General features: G+C 35.5%; 1 protein-coding gene across 1 annotated transcript in view; it reads right to left on the bottom strand.

Annotated features, from left to right (window-relative positions):
* Nucleotides 1-20,982, bottom strand: part of fstl5 (follistatin-like 5) — a 272,518-nt gene that overhangs the window by 104,504 nt on the left and 147,032 nt on the right. Inside the window, exon 6 of the mRNA XM_015392029.1 lies at nt 14,087-14,207. Within this exon, the coding sequence (XP_015247515.1) occupies nt 14,087-14,207 (121 nt within the window). The remainder of the gene's footprint in view (nt 1-14,086; nt 14,208-20,982) is intronic.

Here is a 20,982-nt window from a genome sequence, read left to right as displayed (position 1 = left end):
GCAGTGAAATAGCTCACATTTTTATACACACAAACCTTTGATAGATCCAGCCCTAAGTCTACTAAAAGTGTTTTGTGTCATACTGTAGCAATGGGTTTCTTTTAATGGGTTGTTTAATTAATATTGGCTAAGTTATACATTTTGGAGGCTGGTCAGGGGGATGAAGATGTGGATAAATGTCTCGGTATGCACCTTAAGCTGAAAAAAAAAGCCTTGGTACGCTGAGAAGTAAAACCAAGAAGTGTTTGTACGGTATACCTGCTTACCAGTTCACTCAAAACAGCTCCTCTCAGTCTCCTCACACTGCTCATGTTCAGGTCTCCTCTGATAATTGTAGTGATGAATTGCTGCAAGTTTCATTTCAAGGACAACACGTTTTTGATCGAGCAAACTGTTACTTCAAAATAAACATAAAAACATCCTGTTTTTGGGGAGTTTTATGCTCTTTTCTTAACACTGTGCAACACATGAGTCCAAATGCACTGATGGACCTGCCTTGGATCCGATCTTCTCTCCAATAACTATCAATGTGCTTATTTTAGGGCACAGAGCTTATTGGCCAACATTCATTTCAAAAACCTGTGTTAAGGCAAAAAAGGTTGCTATATAAATGAGCTGCGGGTCTTCCACCTTGTGATTTGCAGAAGTGGCAGGGTGGGTTTTCACATCGAAAAACAAAGTTTAACATTTCTTTCCAATTTAGAGCACTGAGTGGTTATTCAATGCTTCTTCTTTGAATAATAACTGAAACACAATCTAATTGAAACACTTGTTTAGAAAGTATTATTAATTTAAATTATTAAGAAGAGAATAGTTAGAAGCACGAATGAGAAAAGCTGAAAGAACGCTGATGACCACCGGAAATAGTTTATGTTAGTCCAATTCTATGATCTCTGCATCCACCAATCTGTGAGTTTTAGAATAATTTAATTATGCATTTATTTCTTTAAAGTCTTCAATCTCATGAACACTTTTACTGTGATGTTAACATTTCGGCTTAAAAAAAAATAAGAAAGAGATTCTGGACTCTGTTTATGTTGACATCACATGCTTCAATTACAACTGTACGAGCAGATCTTCATCTACTTTGATGATCTTACTTCATATCAGTTTCCACATGTTGAATGTGACCTTTTCCACTTAAATTCAACATTTCTAACAGCTTGAACAGAGACAAGCACCATCACACTATGCAGAAGGATTCACTGTCTTCTGCAGGAAGGAATAATCATTTAAAGACAGAAAAAGATGGCTGTATGGGGTAAAAAAATCCACTTATTTCTTTCAAAAACCTTTAAAACACACGACTTGCCTATTAGAGTAAAGTATTTTAAGCATGTATGTTAATCAAAATCAGAAACAGTTTATCAGATTATTAGATATCACATTACCAATTAATGTGTCTAGATGCAGGAATATGGGCATGTGCTTTACAGAATAGGCATTACTCTGACAGGAGCTCCTTTTGCATGAAGTACTGTATCATGGCATGGAGGCAATAGTGGCCCTCAGCTCGTCTGTTCTGTTTGGTCTGATGACAACAATTAACACCAATCCAGTTATTCTTAAAGGTTGAAGTCAGACCACCACAGAGTAAAGACCTGGTCATTACAGAAGGCATTGTTACCCCTGGCATGAGGTAAGGTCCAATTTCTGCTAGAAAATTAAATCAGTATCTCACTAACTAATCACAATCCTACCAAGGCTTCCTTTAATTCCTATTGCTTGTTCAACTTTTGATTTCATTCCACCCTCCATTTGTTTTTATCTGAATTCTAGGATTTTATTCAAACAAAATTTTAAAACAGGTTAGAGGTAGCAGAGTAAGCATTGCAGTAAAGGGAATCCAGCTATTAAAGCAACCTGAGCTTCCTTACCTCTCAGTAGAGCAACATTATCCACATGCGAGAGTACTGATTGTAAATATTCTGCATATATATTTAACAAGAATGACGTTTAATTTATTAAATGCTCTACTAAACTAAATTCCTGCTGCTGTAATAATTTAAGCTACAGTAACAAGTGAGAAAAATGTTATTCCATGTACATTCATGCATTTCATTTTTTGAATTCAACTCATAAAATAAAAATGAACCTATCAATGACATTAGAATTTACTAATATCCAACTGTTCGAAGCTGCTATTAACTTATGAAAAGTTAAACATAACTGCAAAACGTTAACAAATGGTCTTAGTGAATGTATTAGCTCTAGCTGATAAGCCTTGAGTCTATTTCCAAAGCAGCTGTTGGGAGAAATCCTTCGGGGCCTTCAGCATTAGTATGCAACAGAGCTGTGGAGGATGCCTAATTGGACTTATTTTATCTCAGCTACCGTGTGGAAAACAACTTATAAGAAGTGTAGCTTTCAGCAACAACTGAATCACAGATTATTTCACATCTAGGCTGTGTTTTAAAGGCATTGTCATATTTCTAGAGTTTAATATACAACCTTGCTTTAGTATATCGTGTGGTTTATCATGTCAGGTTTGTTTAGTAATTAGTAACAATTGTTTTTCACTATGAAATAAGACATCTGGTTCTGTGTGATGTGAGACTAATATGTTTGTCAACTAAATCAAGCACATTTACTTTACAAATTGCAGAAGGAAGACAGTAATGGTTGTTATACTTTCATGATCACTGCCCTGATAGGTGACCTAATTGTTCATTTCACTCACCTGCCTAATTCTGGCCGGTTATAACTCATCTTATCCACCCGCTCCTGCTGCTTTATATACGGCTCAGCCCAGCTATCGGGGCTAGATCATTGCTTCTGCTTCTGATGTTGTTGCTGAGATGGTCTGCAGCTCATTTCTGAGTTTTGATTTTGATGTCCTCGAGGCCAGGGGTGAGAGAGTGTTTTTAGTTTTTGTCTTAGTGTTCCTAATCATGTCCTGTCCTTATCCAATGAGCATTCCCTGTTCCTGTTTTGGCTCAGTGGAGGGAGCGAGTCTTAATGTACCATAGTTTTTCCTGATATCATGCCTTGGTCTGCCTCTAAACTGCAGAGGTTGCCTGTTCCCATCTGAACGTTTTTGCCTTAAATCTCTGTTGGACTCTTGGAACCCTGAACCTGCCTGGACTCTCTGTGGACTCTGAATCATACTCGTTCACTGGGGCTGCAGCATCTGATTCACTCTGGGCGGATACCTCCGCACCTCGTTGGCAGTCCATTGGCTGGATCCTGCCTTGCTCGATCCAAATGGATTGAACTGTTAAACCAGTTAAGTGACCCACATGGATAATCATCTTCCGTCAGATCATTGTGGTCACTTACCTGTATTTCTCCCTAACCAGAGTGCCAGTGATGGACGGTCCCCCGCCTCCCCCCGCTGCCCTTGCAGATCCACAGCTCTGCATCCTGATTATTTTAATAAACGTTTTGAATCCTCCCACTGTCTGTCTAGCCTTGAATATTGGGTCCTAAGTTCTGAGTTCATGTAATGTAGCAGCTGAACCGCCGGCAAGAATTCTAATGGTTAAAAGCAAACAACTTGAAATGCATGAAGAGAGATCTGACATGACAAGAGTTGGACAAGTACTGCAAACTTGTTAACCCTGAACTGCTAAAAAAATCACAGACAAGGAAGCACTTCCAAGTTTTTTATTAAGTGAATGCTAAACTAAAACAAAATCAAAAGTAAACCTTCAGAGGCATGTGATGAGGGAAGAGCTCCTTTTGTGAGCCACTCATTTATAAAGAACCAACCATCTGACCTCATAATTTCAGCTGAAACATAAACTGAGAGTATCCATCCACCAGAACTAATTATGTGAGACAAAAACAACCCTTAGCAGCTGCTCGATGTTTGTTTTCCTTTTTTCATTTAATGCAGTATTGCATAGGTCAAGACATAAATCAAAACAGAACAGATATTGTCAAGTTACCTTACTTTTTGGATAATAAATCATTTATAGAACCAAGTTAATTAGGATTCCAAATGTTTAAATTCTGTTTTTACATTTTTATAAAATCACTGCTGATTTTCATCAATAGACCACAAAAATTATAGAATTACAAATATTTCTCCATAAATTATAATTTTCATGCATTTTGGAGCTGTTTTAGACATGTCTTTTAGACAGTTGTTTATCCTAATCTTTTTTACCAAGACTCACTTCACAGCACAATATTCTCCTCTTGCTTGTGCAAATTTAAGGCTTCCTCTGACAAACACAACAGATAAGCCCAGAAGACAATCAAGCCACAGTCAGGATGGATTTTTCTTGGTGAATGCTAAAGCAATGAGATGCTACAGTTATAGTTTAGTCATGTCAGCCATAGAAAATTTCCACACACAATCACTGAAACGTGTAAATAGGCATTTCACGGTTCCCTTCCTTCATTGAGTATTGCCATCACAGTCTGCATTAATCAACATTCAACTTGTTTCTTATTCAAGACTTTTTTCACTTTAAAACAAACCATAATCACTTTAAAACAAGCTGCGGTTATAGAAAAAAGAAGCCTTGATTTTTTAAAAACCCTTTAATATGTTGTCTTTTTTAAATTGTTTTGTAATTTTTTTTGTTACTAATTACATTGTTCTAAAAAGGGATGCCCCAGTCCAATTTTTAGTATCACTTCTCATGGGATTTTAAGAATTAGCAGCATCAGGGTTTGTGACTCCACTCAAAATCCAGTACTTCCTTGATGTTATGTTTAGTCCATGCCCAATGAGCTGTGTCAGACAGTTTGCTTCCAAGGTTTTCCACAAACATGATCAGTTTTCATATGCAGGAATAGCAGAACTTTTATGGTCCAAAATAGTTTCTGCTGATGCTTATTTCCTATCTGTCAGCATAATTTTGACTTGCTCTACTTGATGTGTCCAGATAGCTTCTGGTATTTGAGAAAGGTTCACAACATGCTACAGAGATTTGATAAAAAAAAACAAAAAAAGCAAACTACATTTATAAAGCAAGTCGAAGTTAGAATACAAGAATATTGTTATATTCTCAATAGGGAAATTAAGGTTCATCGGCTGCAAGCGAGAGAAAATGTTCACAAAAGATGAAACGTAAGTGAAAAGGGATATTTAAAAATGCACAAAATGCTTGTATAGCATCACATTTAAAAAAGCAAGACAATTTACATAAAACAAAAAAAAATATTTTCAATTAGCTTAATCAGCTTAAAATTTTTAAGCTGGTAGGAAACGTTTATTAATTAAATTAACTGAAAGTGCATTAAAATAGTGCTATAAGATGAATGATCAGAATGTCTTTTCAAAACAGATAATTATCCTGTTAAGATCCTGTTATTGTTAAGATCCTGTTAACTGTAAGATTTATTTTCCAAAAAAGAAACAGAATTAAAACAAAAAATGCATATTTTGATATACATTTTTTTTTGCAAATTTATGTGTAATTTATGTTAACTTTTTTGTTTATCTTGTAATTAATTTACATATATAGCCTACTTTTTTATGACTTGTTTTTTTTATTTTTTTCAAACTATGATCTGTGATTGCTTTTGACAGCTGACTGATGAAGGGTAGTTTGTGCAGTCAGCTGTGAATGCCACAGCAGAAAATGAACCTGATGCAATCTAAGCTTTGAGTTGCAACACTGATCATACTCCACAGTGTGCCCCTGAACATTTTTAAGGCCATTTGTTCTTTTATATATAACTATATAATAAAGCCTCATAAATGTTCACAATAACCATCCTTTTGAAAATTACTTTAATCTGCTGTTTTTCTCAAAACCTTAAAGAGGTTATGAGACTTTTAATACTGTGTGACAAAAGACCAGGTTAATTCTAAGAATTTAAATGACAGAGCGGTGTTTTATAAATGCATACTGTATATAAATAAATACTGTTTAATGGGAGGTAATAATACCCGGTGGTAATGAAATAACCTTTTCCACTCTAAACACAATAATGAAATGAAAAACATTTGCATAAAATTCACATAATTCTTTGTTATAAATTATGAATATAACTCCTAACACAATAACAGACCTTATGGTTTCTAAGCAGCACACTCTGTGTAAAAACCTTTATGTATTCGAGAATCATTGATTTGAAAACTGATTGAACTTATTTCAAATCTCTCTTATGTATTCTAGATGCATAGAGATGCATGTTGGAGGGGAAAAAAATTATGAATTAGAAAACGATTTTAACTCTCCTCCTTGCCTGTGAATGTAATATTCAGCAGGAGTTTTGACAAGTAAAAGCCTGTTGAATTTTAGCTCTGCCAAGGGGCTTTATAGCTGCAAACCTGACTTAATGGAACCAGCACTCCCAAGAGGCAGCTTGACTGATGTCTAATTATAATTTATATAATTATATTTTTTCAGGAAGTACCAAGTGTAAGTCAACCAATTTCAACTCTTGGCAAACTTTCCGTATTTGTAGGTATTACACTAGAGTCAGAATCAAATAAGATGAGAGCTTCTTTCTACTGCAATAAAAGAATGAATTGAAGGCTAAAATTAGCAAACACTATTACAGCAAAAGTAAAATACTGTATTCCTCCGAATCGAGATCCATGCATTAAATAAAACTGAGGATAATTTAAAGCACTTTAAATGCTAAACTGAATTGTAAATTGTTCATTGCAGCTGCTTTTTTGGGGTGTGAAGAATGGATTGTATATAAAAGCTTACATGATCTTTCAGGCTTCATGCTTCCTGATTTTGCTCGCACTTATTGAATCTTTTTAACCAGATTTGATAACATGATCGTATATCAGCAGTGAATAGGCAAATATTATAAAAGCAAATGCCTCAGGAAAAAGCTGAAAGTTTACAGTACAGTTTTATGTATATGTATAGAGATTTATAAAACCATGGAAGGGCTCATCTTAATTGATCTAACTTATGTTGTACCCACTTTATTTAAATTATTCAATTCAATCATTGAAATTCATTATACAGACTGATTAGAAACTAATAAAGGCTGTTATTTCATTGTATTTAATATTATTAATTCTCATTTAAATTGAGTTTGTTGAAAACAATAATTAATCAATGTTGTTTTGGATCGAATACATTTTTTTTTTCCCCTAAGCAGCAACATTGAAATTGTTGAAGTTATCCAAAAGGTCATACAACCAAAGGTTTTTTCAATGTCAGACTTCTACCACGTCAAGTACATTTTAGTTGCAACATTTTAGCTACTAATATCCAGACAGGTTCTTGAAAAACTCAATTGATTACTGCTTAAGTGTCTTTATAGGTCTACCTAAAAAGCCAGTCATATAGCTGCAGACAAAGAAAGTTGAGAACATCACCCAAGTTCTTAAGTCCTTACTCTGGGATCTCAGAGAAAAGACTTCTAAAATACTTCTGTTTAAAAATCCCTGATTAGTTTAGTACTAAATCACATTATGTATCTTCTGTCATATTAACTGTCATATTAAGCGTATCCTTGTGTTCAGGGGTCGTCATTGCCAATTCCATTCCTCTTTGATTCAAAACACTTGAGTTTAATAATTAGGTCATTAGAAGGATTATAGATAACTTGACTGCATATTGAGGCAGTAATTAAGCTATTTGATTCAGGTATGTGAAGGCAGAGATGCATCTAATGGTGTAGGACCCTGTGAAAAGATACATAAGAAAAAAAAAATGACAGTACAAGAGTCTTAGCAATATGGGTCAGTCAGGAATAAAGAAGCAAATAGTCAAAGAGCATCACAAAAAGCCATTTTACAACTCACAATTAGACCGAGGAGCAAAGACCTTCATTTTTGGAATTACAATATTACAAAAAATTACAATAGAGACTGCCTAACATTTGGAAAATAGGCTTTTGTAAATGTATGAACAGCATTTTAGCTGTGAAGAACAGCTACTGCCCTAACACGTTTTTATATTTTTTGTTTTTGTTGTTCTTTGGGGGATGTAGGAAGGGCAGATGCACATCATAAAGTATGGTTGGCATCATGATAACAGAACTATATGGAAATATTGAAGAAATATTTGTTACAACAGTTATGCTAAAAAGAATAGGTCAAAACTATGCTAGAATATTGTAAGGCTTGTAAAACATATCCAAATCATTTCACTCAAAGCATCCATTTTACAAAACTATTAAAAAGCCCCTCTAAAAAACACAACAAGAAAAAAGTATGCAATCTTTAAATGGGAAAAACATTTTATAATTAATCTTCGAAGAGAGTGCAAGTTTGCTTTTGCAAAAAGGAAAAAAAATATGCCATTTTAGAGTAGGCATAAAAAATATCACATTCGAAGCCATGGAATTTGAGGAAATAATTGAAAAAATCATAAAAAATAAATATATATATATATATATACTGTATACTGTAATAGCAATAATTGGCATAATGAATATCTTTTGAGGTCCTTGATAGGGACATAGCTAAAAAGATAAAAACCAATAAACGTCATAACATTATGTCATATAAGCCATTGGCCTGGGTGTTGGCCTAGTGGTTAGAGCAGTGCGCCTTTGTTTTAAGAAGGTTGCAAGTACCTGGTTCTATCCCCATTGCCTGCACTCTGGGTCCCCTAACCCCACACTGCCCCCAATTCAGAGACTGAATTTCCCTATTGTGGGACAATAAAATTATTTATAGGGGAGTGGCGGCCTAGTCGTTAGAGGCATTGTGCTTGGAATCCAGAGGTTCTGAGTTTGAGCTCCACTCCCACAGACTGCCACTCTGTGTCCCTGAGCAAAGACCCTTAACCCCCACACNGGCATTGTGCTTGGAATCCAGAGGTTCTGAGTTTGAGCTCCACTCCCACAGACTGCCACTCTGTGTCCCTGAGCAAAGACCCTTAACCCCCACACTACTCTCCATGCGCCACACAATGGCAGCCCACAGCTCCCCAAGGGGGAGCAAAAAGATAATTTCATTGCTCTGTACCTGTGACAGTTTAATGACAATAAAAGCTGGAAATTATCTACTTTATATCCATTAAAGCAATCACGCTGAAATGTTTGAGCTTGCTGTTATGCACATTGTACAGTACACACCAATTTCAATTTTCAACGTTGCAGTCTAGTGTGCATAGCATTTTTATACATGCAAACCTTTCAAATATCAGGCCATACTGTCTGTTGCAGACATTATTCATTTATTTCAGTTTATCTATTTTTTTTTGTTTTTTTCATACATTGCATATACTATTGCTTTTACTGCTTGGTCTGTGACTAATGTTTGTTTGGAGTATGATAATCTGCAATAGATGACATTTGCTTTTTGCCCATAATACACTAAACCATAATTCAACACATTATTCAAGCGCTCCCAATAAGTGGTGTGATAGACATTGTTCATATCTCTAACACCATCTAATTAAAAGTCATCACCTTATGTAAGACACTTTCTCACAACTAGCTGAAACAAACTGATTGCCAATCCTCTTCTATTCCTTGCAATGGGAGGACTGAATAATGCATAGGCATTTAATTCTTAACTCCTGTCCTTACAAGCAACATTGCCCTGCTTTAAATATCCAATGAAATTCTGCAATGGGGAAAATTTGGGCAGATCAAAAAAGCAGGGACCTTTTTCATGGTTGTTCATTACAGTTTTTACTGCCATCTTGTTCCAGATGGTACCATAATTCTAAATACACTGAATTCCCTGATTTACTTTATGATGTGGCACAGTTTATGGGAGCATTTAAGGTATTTGCATAGCATTTTACTGCTGCCTCTTGGAGATTATGTCAGTAGTAAACTAAACAATCACACCTCAGGCCAAGTATTTCTGCCTTGGACACATTAATAACAGTCTGTGAGGGTGGAAACAAAATCTCCAATATACTCTACGTGTAATCACATATGTAACCTAAGTGGTTTCACTAAAAGTATACATACCTATTACTGGATTATATCAGCAACTGTGCATCATCCCACTCAGATAAAAAAAAAGAAAAAAGAAATGCTGCTTTCCTGTTATCATATGGCGTTCCGGACTTTTTGGTTCTGTTAAAGTTTTCACATTCACTTTGATTTATTTTATTTATGTTGCTGTCAAGATTTTGATAATTTTCATTTTTTTTCTGTAACTCTTCCTTGTTATTTTTAGGTCTAGTTTTTCTCCTGTGTTTCTGTTATCTTTAGATTATCTTCGATGGCACATTAGTTACTAGTTTGTCTATTTCTTTTCCCTTTTATGTCATCTTAGTTCTTTCTGGCTCTATTGTATTTCCCAATTTCATTATTTGGTGCTGTCATTAAACCCTAGTACCACTCTCCTTTACCCTCAGGTCCTATCCCAGCACCTAATCACTAACCCTGAGCTCTAACCCTCCGTTTGCGCAATCCCACAGATACTGAGGGTTGAGTGCTGTCCCAAACCATGTAGTGGTTGGGGAGAGTGCAGAATTCAGCCCTTAAATAGCGAGTATGAATCAGTCGTAGGCTCGCAGGAATTCGGCAGCAGGTGTAACAGTGGCCTGGTGGCTGAGGAAACATGTTTTGCTAAATGTAAATACCGCTGGTTTGCTGCATCTTCATCACACTGACAGAAAATCAAAAGTTAGTGTATGAAAAAAAACGGAATCAATTCCAAAATGAAAGATCCTCTTTAAAATAGTTTTATTTGACTGTATACCTTTCCTTTATGAAAGGGGCAAATGTTTAATGTTATGTGGGCCACAGAACTACAGCCATGCACATGGGGTGTCACTGTGTTGTCATATCAATGACTGCTTTCCTTTTCCGTTGCAAGAAATAAGCCGTCCCATTCAAGTTTATTCTCCCGACATTCAATCAAGGCGCCTTCCAAAGCTTTGAGTGCGACTTCACTGGGAGTGACACCTGATAGCTAAGGGTTAGTGCATAGGGGCGGGTTAGGATTGGTCCTAGGTTTCCTTCCCCTTCACTGAACACCTGCTACCAATTAGTTGATTACTCCATTCATTGTTCTTTTTAGCATATATACTCCTCCTCTGCAATTACTCATTGCTGGATTCTCTTCTCTATCACCTGAATGTTTCTCCTGAGTGTCTCCCTGTTTTGATTCCTGAGTTCCCTGCCTGTTAATGGTCAGATTTATTCTTATATTGCTACCAAATCAAATAAAACAACAAGAACTGCAGCTGCCTCTGCTTTTGGGCCCTTTACAAACCTCCACATATCCTGACACTTTCCCATTATATAGCAGAGGCAAACCTGTGTACCAAAGAGCAGCAGTAGTAATAAAATAGATTAGCTATGCTCTGTAAATCTGATTGACTGGTGTTTCTTTAATCAGCCTGATAACATAATAAAAAAGTACAGCTTTTTCAATTAGCTTTTATTTCCTGCCATGAATATTTATAGGTGTAGTTAGATGATTACAGGTCTCAGGAGGTTACTGTCTGCAGGACTGCAAGCTATAGAAATATTAGATAAGTCTTATTTCCCTGCTTATGTTCCTCTGTAAATTATGTTCAAACCTTGTATGAATGATTAACAAACAAATATTGGTTCTGAAGCAGAAAGTAGATTCCAGATGTTTTCTGGTGAAGGTTAATCTTTATTTTTCTTATAAATGTGTACAGTAAAAGCAGTAAATGTGATCTCAGAAAATAACTGTTTTATACTTCCAGATTCATGCTTAAGCTGCAAAATGCAATCTGCTCAACCTTCTACAATGACAGTTAAAGTCCCTTTAATATTGGAAATAATTTGTTCTACATTTTCCTTTTATTCCGATTAAAGCAGCTACACACTTTGTGGGAAGTGAGAATTTTTTTCTTGCTCCCACAGGTCTAGGAGAAAATTATGCAATTTTTGTTCTCACACACCTGTTTTAGGGGGTTCTCACTGCTTGCTCTCAACAAATCTTCAGGGCACAGCTTTGTTCTTGCTCTATGTCCAAAAAAAGTTAAAATAAGTAATAAAATAGGAAAAGTAGAGATGTTTTTCCGTTTTTTTTTTCTTTTCCGGATTGGAAGTTCCCCCTAGTTTCAGGTGTGGACAGTTTGGAGGATCGGCTGTCCGAGGCAGTGATAAAATATGAACATTTGTATGATATGTCTTCTACTGTAAGTATAGTTAATATTATGCTGTCCTCTTCCTTATAAATCCAATGAAACCCCTCCTGTAATAGTGTTGCTGTTTTTTATTTTTTATTTTGCAGGTGTAATGTAAGCGACAGTGGAATGGATTCGGCAGCTGAGCTTCTGGCAAACTGAATATATGGTGGAATTGTTTTTAAACAACTGTTTGTCAAATAATAGGTTCAAAAACTCTACTAATGGTCTAAATTGTCTTTAGTCAAAATACACAACAGAGTGGCATGCATGGAATGAATCATGTGCATACCTCAGGTTTTCAGAAACCTGCTTAATCAGTGTTGACAGAGTAGGCACAGGATCCCCCTTAACATACATTATATATATATTTTTTTTCAGGCATTACATTTATGTATTTTTTTTTAATCTTGCAACAAAACTCTAATAGCTAAACAGTTGCTCTAAGAAGAGTAACATGAACATCTGTCCACATTATGATTTGAAAGTGGCCATACAGGCTTTTAGGGCTGGAGTTTTCAAAAGAATGAAATGATTTCTAGTTCCTAATTACCAGGTTGGAGAATTCATTATTAAAAAGAACGCTGGTTTAGAGCTACAATAACCTTAACATGTTTTATGCCAGTTTCAATGCGCCATATAGTTAAAGATGATGGTATTCGAGATAAGCGCACAAAGCATCTCTCTAAATCGTTGGCAATGTCACGATAAACACATTGTTCAACTTAGTCTGCATATGTTAATATAAATAGTGTCCGAAAAAGAAATTCTCAGGAACAGTTTTAATGATTTAGTTCAGGCATTTATATATTCATTTAATGAAGGCCATTTATTGTCGCTGAGTAATAAAACAAAGTGGTATCTGGGGTAAAGAAAGGAGAGGAACAAACAGAGCTGGATAGGACACATTTAGAGAAGCTGCCTCACTTATTAAATATCCTGTTCCCTCATTCAGGAGTTAAGATGGGATTTTTCCGTTGACTTAAAGAGAAGAATTTGAAGCAACTCAACTCTTAAAGAAAGCTCAGCTCCCGCTAGATTGGCTGGGGTTCCTTCTTTTCATGACTTGCCAGAAGGGCTTTCCACCCACACACACAAATTCACCCACAAACAACTGAAGTGGAGTAGACGAGACACCCACAAAGCCATTTATTCTCATGACTTGTTTTTTTGCTCCAAGAAATGATTCACATACAAAGGGCTGATGAGATAAAGGTTGATTATAAATTGTCTTCCACTGCTAAATGTGTCAAGCCAACCAAATGTCAGAGGATATTCTGTCAAAGGATATTGAGCTGACTGCAAATGTCAGACAAGGAGGAGGCATCAACTAGAGTATGGGGAGGAAACAAAGGAAGGAAACTAGTGCACATGTGTTTGTGTGACCCTGATATAGCAGAGCACCTGTCATCATTATGTTGTGTAATGATGAAGGATTTGGTTTGAACTACTGTTTCAGCTTTTATGACCCGTTTTCTTTGGAAACAAATACACTTTGAACTTCTTGATTCATCTCCATCAACAGATGAAACACTGTCAGACCAACACAACACCACTCATCTGGCATCTAACAGTGGATCCCACAGAGCAAACTTTGGCAAGATATAAAACATATTTTTTTTTAGCAATTACATAAGAAAGTGTTGGCCAAGAAATGAAAAAAGGACTCAATGCACAAATATTAATATGTGTTTGGTCATGTTTTATCCTGAAGTTAATATGAATAATTTGAAATAATCTAAAACAAAAACAAATCACAGTATTAGAATGACACGCAAGGGTGTCGAGGAAATTTAACTGAAGGCAATTTCAAGATGTCACACCTCCTGTTTTTGTTGCATGCTGATCAGTTTAAATAAATTAGAACAAACGGATGAAAATGATTCGAACACGTCTAGCACAATGTTGCAGCCCCAGGATCAAATTGGTCTTAACATCTTTAATGGAACAAATCAAGAATCATTAGGGAGTATTGACGGAGGCACACAAACGAGATATTTCTCTGTCATATGTGATCTCTCTACATGGGCTGATAAAAAGTGACATTGCAGCTATGAATTGTGTTGTGCTTCTTTTTTGCTTCACAAGGATGTTTTTTTTCTTTTTCTGCTGTGCTACAGAGAATTATCCATACTCACCGAAGGCTGTGTAGAATTCTTCTTTCGTAAGGTGCTCATCATCGTTAATGTCATTGTACTTCAGCAGGTCGAACAATGTGCACTCAGATATATCCTTGGACAGACCTTCATGCTTGATGACCTTCGAAGGAAACACATTGTTCTCTTTAAGATTATAGACAGTGATTTTGCAGTTTGAGGTTCTGTTTGAGCTCATGTACCACAAACACCTTTATCATATTGTGTATTCTATAGAATAATGAGTCAGCCACTTAGTTGTGGTGCTTGCATTTTAAACTGTCATTTTTCATCCACTACTTTTATATTTGAGATTTTCATATTTAATGTTCATTGTAATTCAACCTCAACTTTATATTTGTGTAAAAGAAGTATTATAATACAGTTAGTGGAAAGGTCATCAACAGCTTTGTTCAACACCCCATGCATGGCCCTGCATGTAAGACATCCATCATAAAGTATCTGCTGTCAAAAAACTTATCACAAGGGACAGCTTTATGTATCAAGTCTTGTCCTCCGGATCAGTGTACTTCCCTTTCTGGATGACTAGGTTGAAATATTAGATGGTCATCTAAAATCCTTAGAATACCGTCCACATCCTGTGCCACAAAAGAATGGGGATGGACAAAACACTTCTAGATCCACATCTTTATTGTTGTCCTTTAAAATTTGAAGTTTTCTATATAAAAGGACTATTAAATATTTTGTCTGAATCTGACTTTATAATTTATATTAGTCTGCTCATCTATTAAGCCAGAGAGAAACATGCATTTTCTTGCAACTTAAACTACAATGGAGAGAAAAATATTTGATATGGTGCTAAATTTTCTAGTTTCCCTCTTGCAAATCATGATCTATATTAGCTGCAGATGTATGTATCCTTAAACTCATAAAAGACACCTGTCTATTAGACTAGGGCTAGTTATCAGTTTTAAATTATTGTACACCTCGGTATGAAAAAGGTAAAGTTTCAAAATTGCCGAAGTTTTCTCTCTTACCATTCCAACATATAAGCGTTCTTTTTTTTTTTTTTTTTTGTAGAAATAGAGCTAATATAATGCATAAGATACCTTTACTATCCAGGATTTGCGAAACAATTACTATTGACCTGTTACCAAGGCAGACAGCTTGCTGGTTGTGCTGGAAACAACTTGTCAACCAGTCCTCTACTACACTTCTTCATACACATTTGATAATTTTTCAGCATCTATTTGCATATATCCGTCTATATACAGGTGTCAAAATTCATAAATTTGAATTTGCCCTTGAATGAGAGTGAGAGCCTTCAAGCAAGAAAACTTTGGGATCACTCCTGTGATATAAATACAGCTCGCACCAACAAGTCCTGTATGAGTTTGTGCTGAGGCTCAGCCCATAATTCAGCAAGAATTAAATTTGTTTTTCTTTTTAAATTCATACTTTTTTTAAAATAGAGCTTTAAACATAATACATTGAAACCGTAATAGTTTTGTTGCAGGTTATCAAAATCAAAATTTCATACCAGCCAATGCCTATTGTCAACAGATTAAATCAATTAAACAAGTTCCAATCCCCGGAAATGACCAAAACCAGAAAGCTGTGTAAGGACAGCACGGATAAAATAGACCTGGACAAGACTGTGATAAGCTACAGAAAAAAAAGACTAGCAGCTTCATGAGAAGGAAACAACTGTTGCAGCATCACACCTCATGGGGCATCACCAAATATAAGAAAGATAAGGCATAAGCTCAGAACTACATACCAAGACCTGATCAATAACCTTAATAGAGCTGAGACCACAGTCTAAAAGAAGAATGTTAGCAACACACTATGAAGCATGACAACAACTTAAAGCATATAGCCACATCAACTAAGAATCATTTCAAGGTCCTGGGGTTGTTGAACCAAGTCTGCAGGCCTGAACTCAATCGAAATTTCTTTGGAGTGAGCTTAAGGTTTGCATTGCCCGGTGACAGCCCTGAACCTGGATCAGGTCCAAATTCTCTGTGCACACCTTTTTAAAAACTACTGAGAATGTCTGATATTTGTAATTGCAACAAAAAAAGGTGTCAAATATTCAGTTTTGTTTCTGTAATGTGCTTAATACTTATATCATGTCATGTAAGAAAATGCATATTAATTGCTTAAAATCACACAATCTGATTTTCTAGATTATTTTTTGGATTAAATCCCCACAGATAAAGATCACCTATGATAAAAATGAAAGACTTCTACATACTTAACAAATATGTAAAACTGCAAAATCAAATATTTGTTCTCCAACTGGGCTGTTGTATTTTTTTATTTGTAAGGCAAAAAGTAAAATATGTAAAAAAAAACATTAATGAAAATGAATACAAAGTTTTACACATTCATCTCCTTCCTTTCAATATGTATGATTCCTCTAAAATTCTGCTTCATAATTATATAGAGAAAGACCATTGAACGACTGAGAAAAAATCCTAGATGTGTTCAGTGGCTTACAGCACACCATGTGCTCTAAATTATCTGAGGCACATCATTGATATGATAACTAGATGTAATGTTTATTGAGATTGCAGCCACTGGCTGTTTCAAATCGAACCTTGATTTAAAAAGCCAATGGAACATTGGCTAATTAATCAAACAGAACACTTCTACAACTAACAGTTACAGTAGCTTTCTTTAGTTTCCTGGTAATATAGACTGTATTTCAGTAATTACTCCTCTGTTCTTCAAAAGTACAAAAATGTCTGTATTATCTAACAATACAATAATATTTTAGATGCTGGTACATACATTCTAACCCACAAAATTGAACACTGATGTAAAAGGGCAGGTTATGCAGTCAATGTTAAGTCTTTACACTGTGGTTAGCCAAAATAAAACTGATTCTGCTCACAATTCCATCATCCATGGAACCAATATTACGCTTTTGTTTTAAAAATTCTTCTATTTAAAAAATTCAAGAAAAGTAACAATAATATTACGCACTGTTGAAACATTCATAGGAATGTAAACATGGAAAGCAGCAAATCAGTATTTGAAATCAACTGGTTTTAAATGCATATCAACAATACTGGCTACTTCTGAAATAAGATAAAAAAAATATTTTTTTTGTTTATGGATTAGTTACTTTAATTTGTTAACCCTAGTATATGAAATCATCAAACAGCAGCAACAGACTGTGGGATGAACCTTAACAAAAGGAATACGATAGTGACAGCAGCATTGTGAATCATGGTTTATGGTCACTCGTCACCAAGAAATGTAATTGGCTATGAAGGTGGAAAGATTTTAACATTTTCAAAACAGTCTACGGGCGTCTTAAATTTCATAAAACATGAAAGAAAGTTGGACAGAGCTAAAATGGTTTTATTCTCAATGTTGAAAGGGGTTTCAGAGAGGAAAGTGTTGCAAACTTTCCCCTAATTAGTCAGAAAATGAAACCATCACTGATTGGTTGTTGTGCCATTTGATGATAAGTAAGGTTTATTTTTTATATTCCTATGGAACCTACTGTATGTTAAATGACTTTCTCTTTCTTGCATCACTGATAGTCATCGACACGAGCAGATTTTTACAGCTGCAGGAGATAGATAAGGGAATCAGTTCTCACAGCAACTTGCTCGAAAGCTATTTTTTGCAATTTGCCTTGTGAAAATGTTTGTTCTCCTGTCCTGTACGGTAAACACCTGTAGGTTTACTCTGTATGTCAGAGCAAAGACTTTGTCAGTTTGCACTCTGATGCAGATGATCTGCGTTACAGTTCTTACTTTCATTTTGTACAAATTCTCCAACAAACCCCGACTGCTTTTTTTGTTTTGATTTCTTTTACCAAAACATACCTTTGACAAAGTATTTTGTCCTCCACAGAGGTTTCTATACAAATTTAAATTTTGCTACAAAAATTTAGGCTGTACAAGCATTTAGCTGTTTTTTTACCAAGATAAAAATACATATTTATACGTGTTTGATCAGTAATCCGGGTCATGGCAACCAGAAAACAGATGTAAATTGGAAGGTAACCAGACTTTTGTTGTTTTTTTTGAAGATGTATTGAAACCTTTCCAGGAGTCTTTGTCAGTTCAGTCGTCTTGCACGTGAGCAATCAGATAGAGCACGGATATATTTAAGTAGCATGGACATCCATCCTACTGAGCAGTCAGATAGAAATAAAACAACCACAGCTAGTTCTTCTGAATTCTTCTAAGACTTACATTCTTGTTTTAAGTCTCCATCTTTAAACACTGTTAAATTATTAAATCAGTTCAGCATTATCTTGCTGCATGGACAGAAAATATTTTAGTACCTTTTCCATCAGGTTTCATGTTTTTAAACGCATGTTTAACAGTGGTGGATAATCAAGAAAAACAAAAGCATGTGCAGAGATTAGATCAAACCGCTGCATTTTCAGCTCTACAACACAGACTGCGTATAGGAAAGAGGTGATGCTCAACTTTTACTTAATCTCGTCTCTTGAGACCAGTTTGAGCATCTCATAGTTGTATTGATTATTTGTTTCAGAATAACTTATCCTGGGTCTCTTAGGAGTAAGAGATAAGCTAAAAAGAGACAGCACATTACCAATACATACAGTATGGATTATGAACCAATCTGACTGCATCTCTATGTAAAGTTCCTTTATATTTTATTTGCTCTAATACAGATAAGCCCCGAACAAGCTTAGTGGTGCATAATATTCCCTAACAGTTTTTTTTTTTTTTTAGAAAAAAATAGCTTTTCTGTACTGTAACAGCTTTTCAGCAAATTATGAGGAACAGACATTGTAAAAGTAAAAATAAAAAAAACAAGGGAAAAAAAACATTTTGATTTGACATTCGAAAGGGCAGAAGCAATTTTTCTGAAACTTTTCATCTGCACACTCCAGCACTTAGCCAGGGTCAGCATTTACATGTCTCAAATAATAATATCTCAAATAAGATGAAAAAATGCTGCAATTAAAAAAAGTGTCTAAGGACATGAGGGGGGTTTAAGGATGCTAAAAGTTGAGTATATTGTGTCTGCTGGGTTTGTTTACAAAAATTTTTATTTAGTATTATCACAAACATGGACAATTGTTGATATCCCCTTTTTAATGAAAAAAAAAAAACAACTTAATGGTCACAGAAACTTGAATCCTACAAAATGAATAACTAATAATACAATTAATCACTAATTATTTTTTTATTATAATAATTAAGAAATGCAAGTCAGGCATTGCTTATAAATGCTGCTTCAACAGAATTATTTAAAAAATAAACTCATGAAGCATACCTGGACAATAATTATGGAACCCCTAGAAAACACCTTGAGTCTTATTATCAGTCAGTGACACAGTGTGTACCACACTCAACATGAACCAAAGGAAGCAAAGGAAAGAGTTGTCTCAAAAAGGAAATTATAGATAAGCATCAAGACCATATTGATGTCCCTGTGACTACTGCTGCACACATGATTCAAAATTAGACATTCATGAGAATATAGCCAACCTCCCTTGATGTAGCTACAGGAGGGGAATTGATGACATAACAAAGATATGGATAATTTGATTAAAAAATGAACCCAGAAAAAGTTCTGAAGAGATTAAAGGTAACAGGGAACATCAGTGTCAGATTGCAACATCCATTGTTGTTTGAGCCAAAGTGGACTTAATGGTAAGGGACAAATTGCCTCAGAGTTCATCTGCTTAACTGTTTCTTTCATAGACAGAGTCACCTATAGACCTAATCTACATTACATTTTCTAACAAAGAAAATGTTTGTGGATCAGTGCTTCTATGTTCTGTTTGTGGTTTTCCTTCCATCTCTAACCGCCAGTTGGCCTTGGCAGAATTTTGTTCACAATGAGCCCGGTCAATGGCGGCTGGCCAATAAAGGGAACAAGGGTGCTGCCTCACCCACCCAATGACCCTGATTAAGACATAAAAAATTATATATTTTATTTTTTGTAAATTAATTTTAAATTAATGTGTAAAATATGTTTTGAACTATATTGATATATATTTTTAGAAGTGAAAGATAAATATTTAATCTTTAATGAGGAGTAAAGCGTCACTTTTTTTCCATCTGATTGGAGATGTATTTTCGCCCTAGGACGCACAAATCTTTGCCCATTAACTTTCGTTAAAAGTTGTACACATGCAGTAGCTCCTCTGCAATACAAAGGTACAGGAGACCTCTGGGTGCAGGAGAGCTGCGCCCTGAGGTGACAGGAAGCGTATTTTCCCGCGAGAGGTGGGGTACACCCTCTCACTAACCCTCTCTCACTTGCGACCCCACTCTGGACAAGTGTGTCTGATAATGGATGGATGGATATTCTATCATTTGTAGTTGCAGATCTGTCATTAGTATGTTTTATTTTGACAAACGGATTCTTCTTTACGTTCTTTTTCCTGTTTGGTGCAATTGCAATTGCGGATCTTGAGCGAAGCAAAAAATAGCTTGGCTCTGTATTTTGACGGTGATTGATGGAGAAGATGTACGTGGACAGTGACGTGTGGAGGAGTAGTGATGGATGCGGAACAGCTCTCATTGATTAACGTGACAGACAAGTACTCCACGTGACGTAAGTGTGCAGGGAGAAGTGGAGCAATGACGGAGTATGTGGAATCTGGGGGTAACGCTTTATTCCGTTGCCTTGACTGCCTGCCTCCTTTTTCAAATGTCAGGATCTGGCCCAGCATGGATAAAGACAGTTAGGGATGATTGAACACACTTTTTGGAAAAGGAAAAGAAGCATGAACAATCTGGGATTCACATGGAAAATAATATGACATAGTGTACTTTTTCTAGGTGTTTCTTAATTTGCATAGTTGCACTTAAATTCTTAAATAAATACATTCTCAGAAAAAAAATTGTTTTTATATTTAATAATATATGAAGCTGATTAAAGCTACAGTGTGTAATTTTCAGCGACATCTAACGTCCAGACTGCAGACC

This window comes from Cyprinodon variegatus, unplaced genomic scaffold, assembly GCF_000732505.1.
Source record: "Cyprinodon variegatus isolate N-32 unplaced genomic scaffold, C_variegatus-1.0 Scaffold570, whole genome shotgun sequence".
Classification (NCBI taxonomy): domain Eukaryota; kingdom Metazoa; phylum Chordata; class Actinopteri; order Cyprinodontiformes; family Cyprinodontidae; genus Cyprinodon; species Cyprinodon variegatus.
This window is presented reverse-complemented; position numbering and strand designations above follow the sequence as displayed.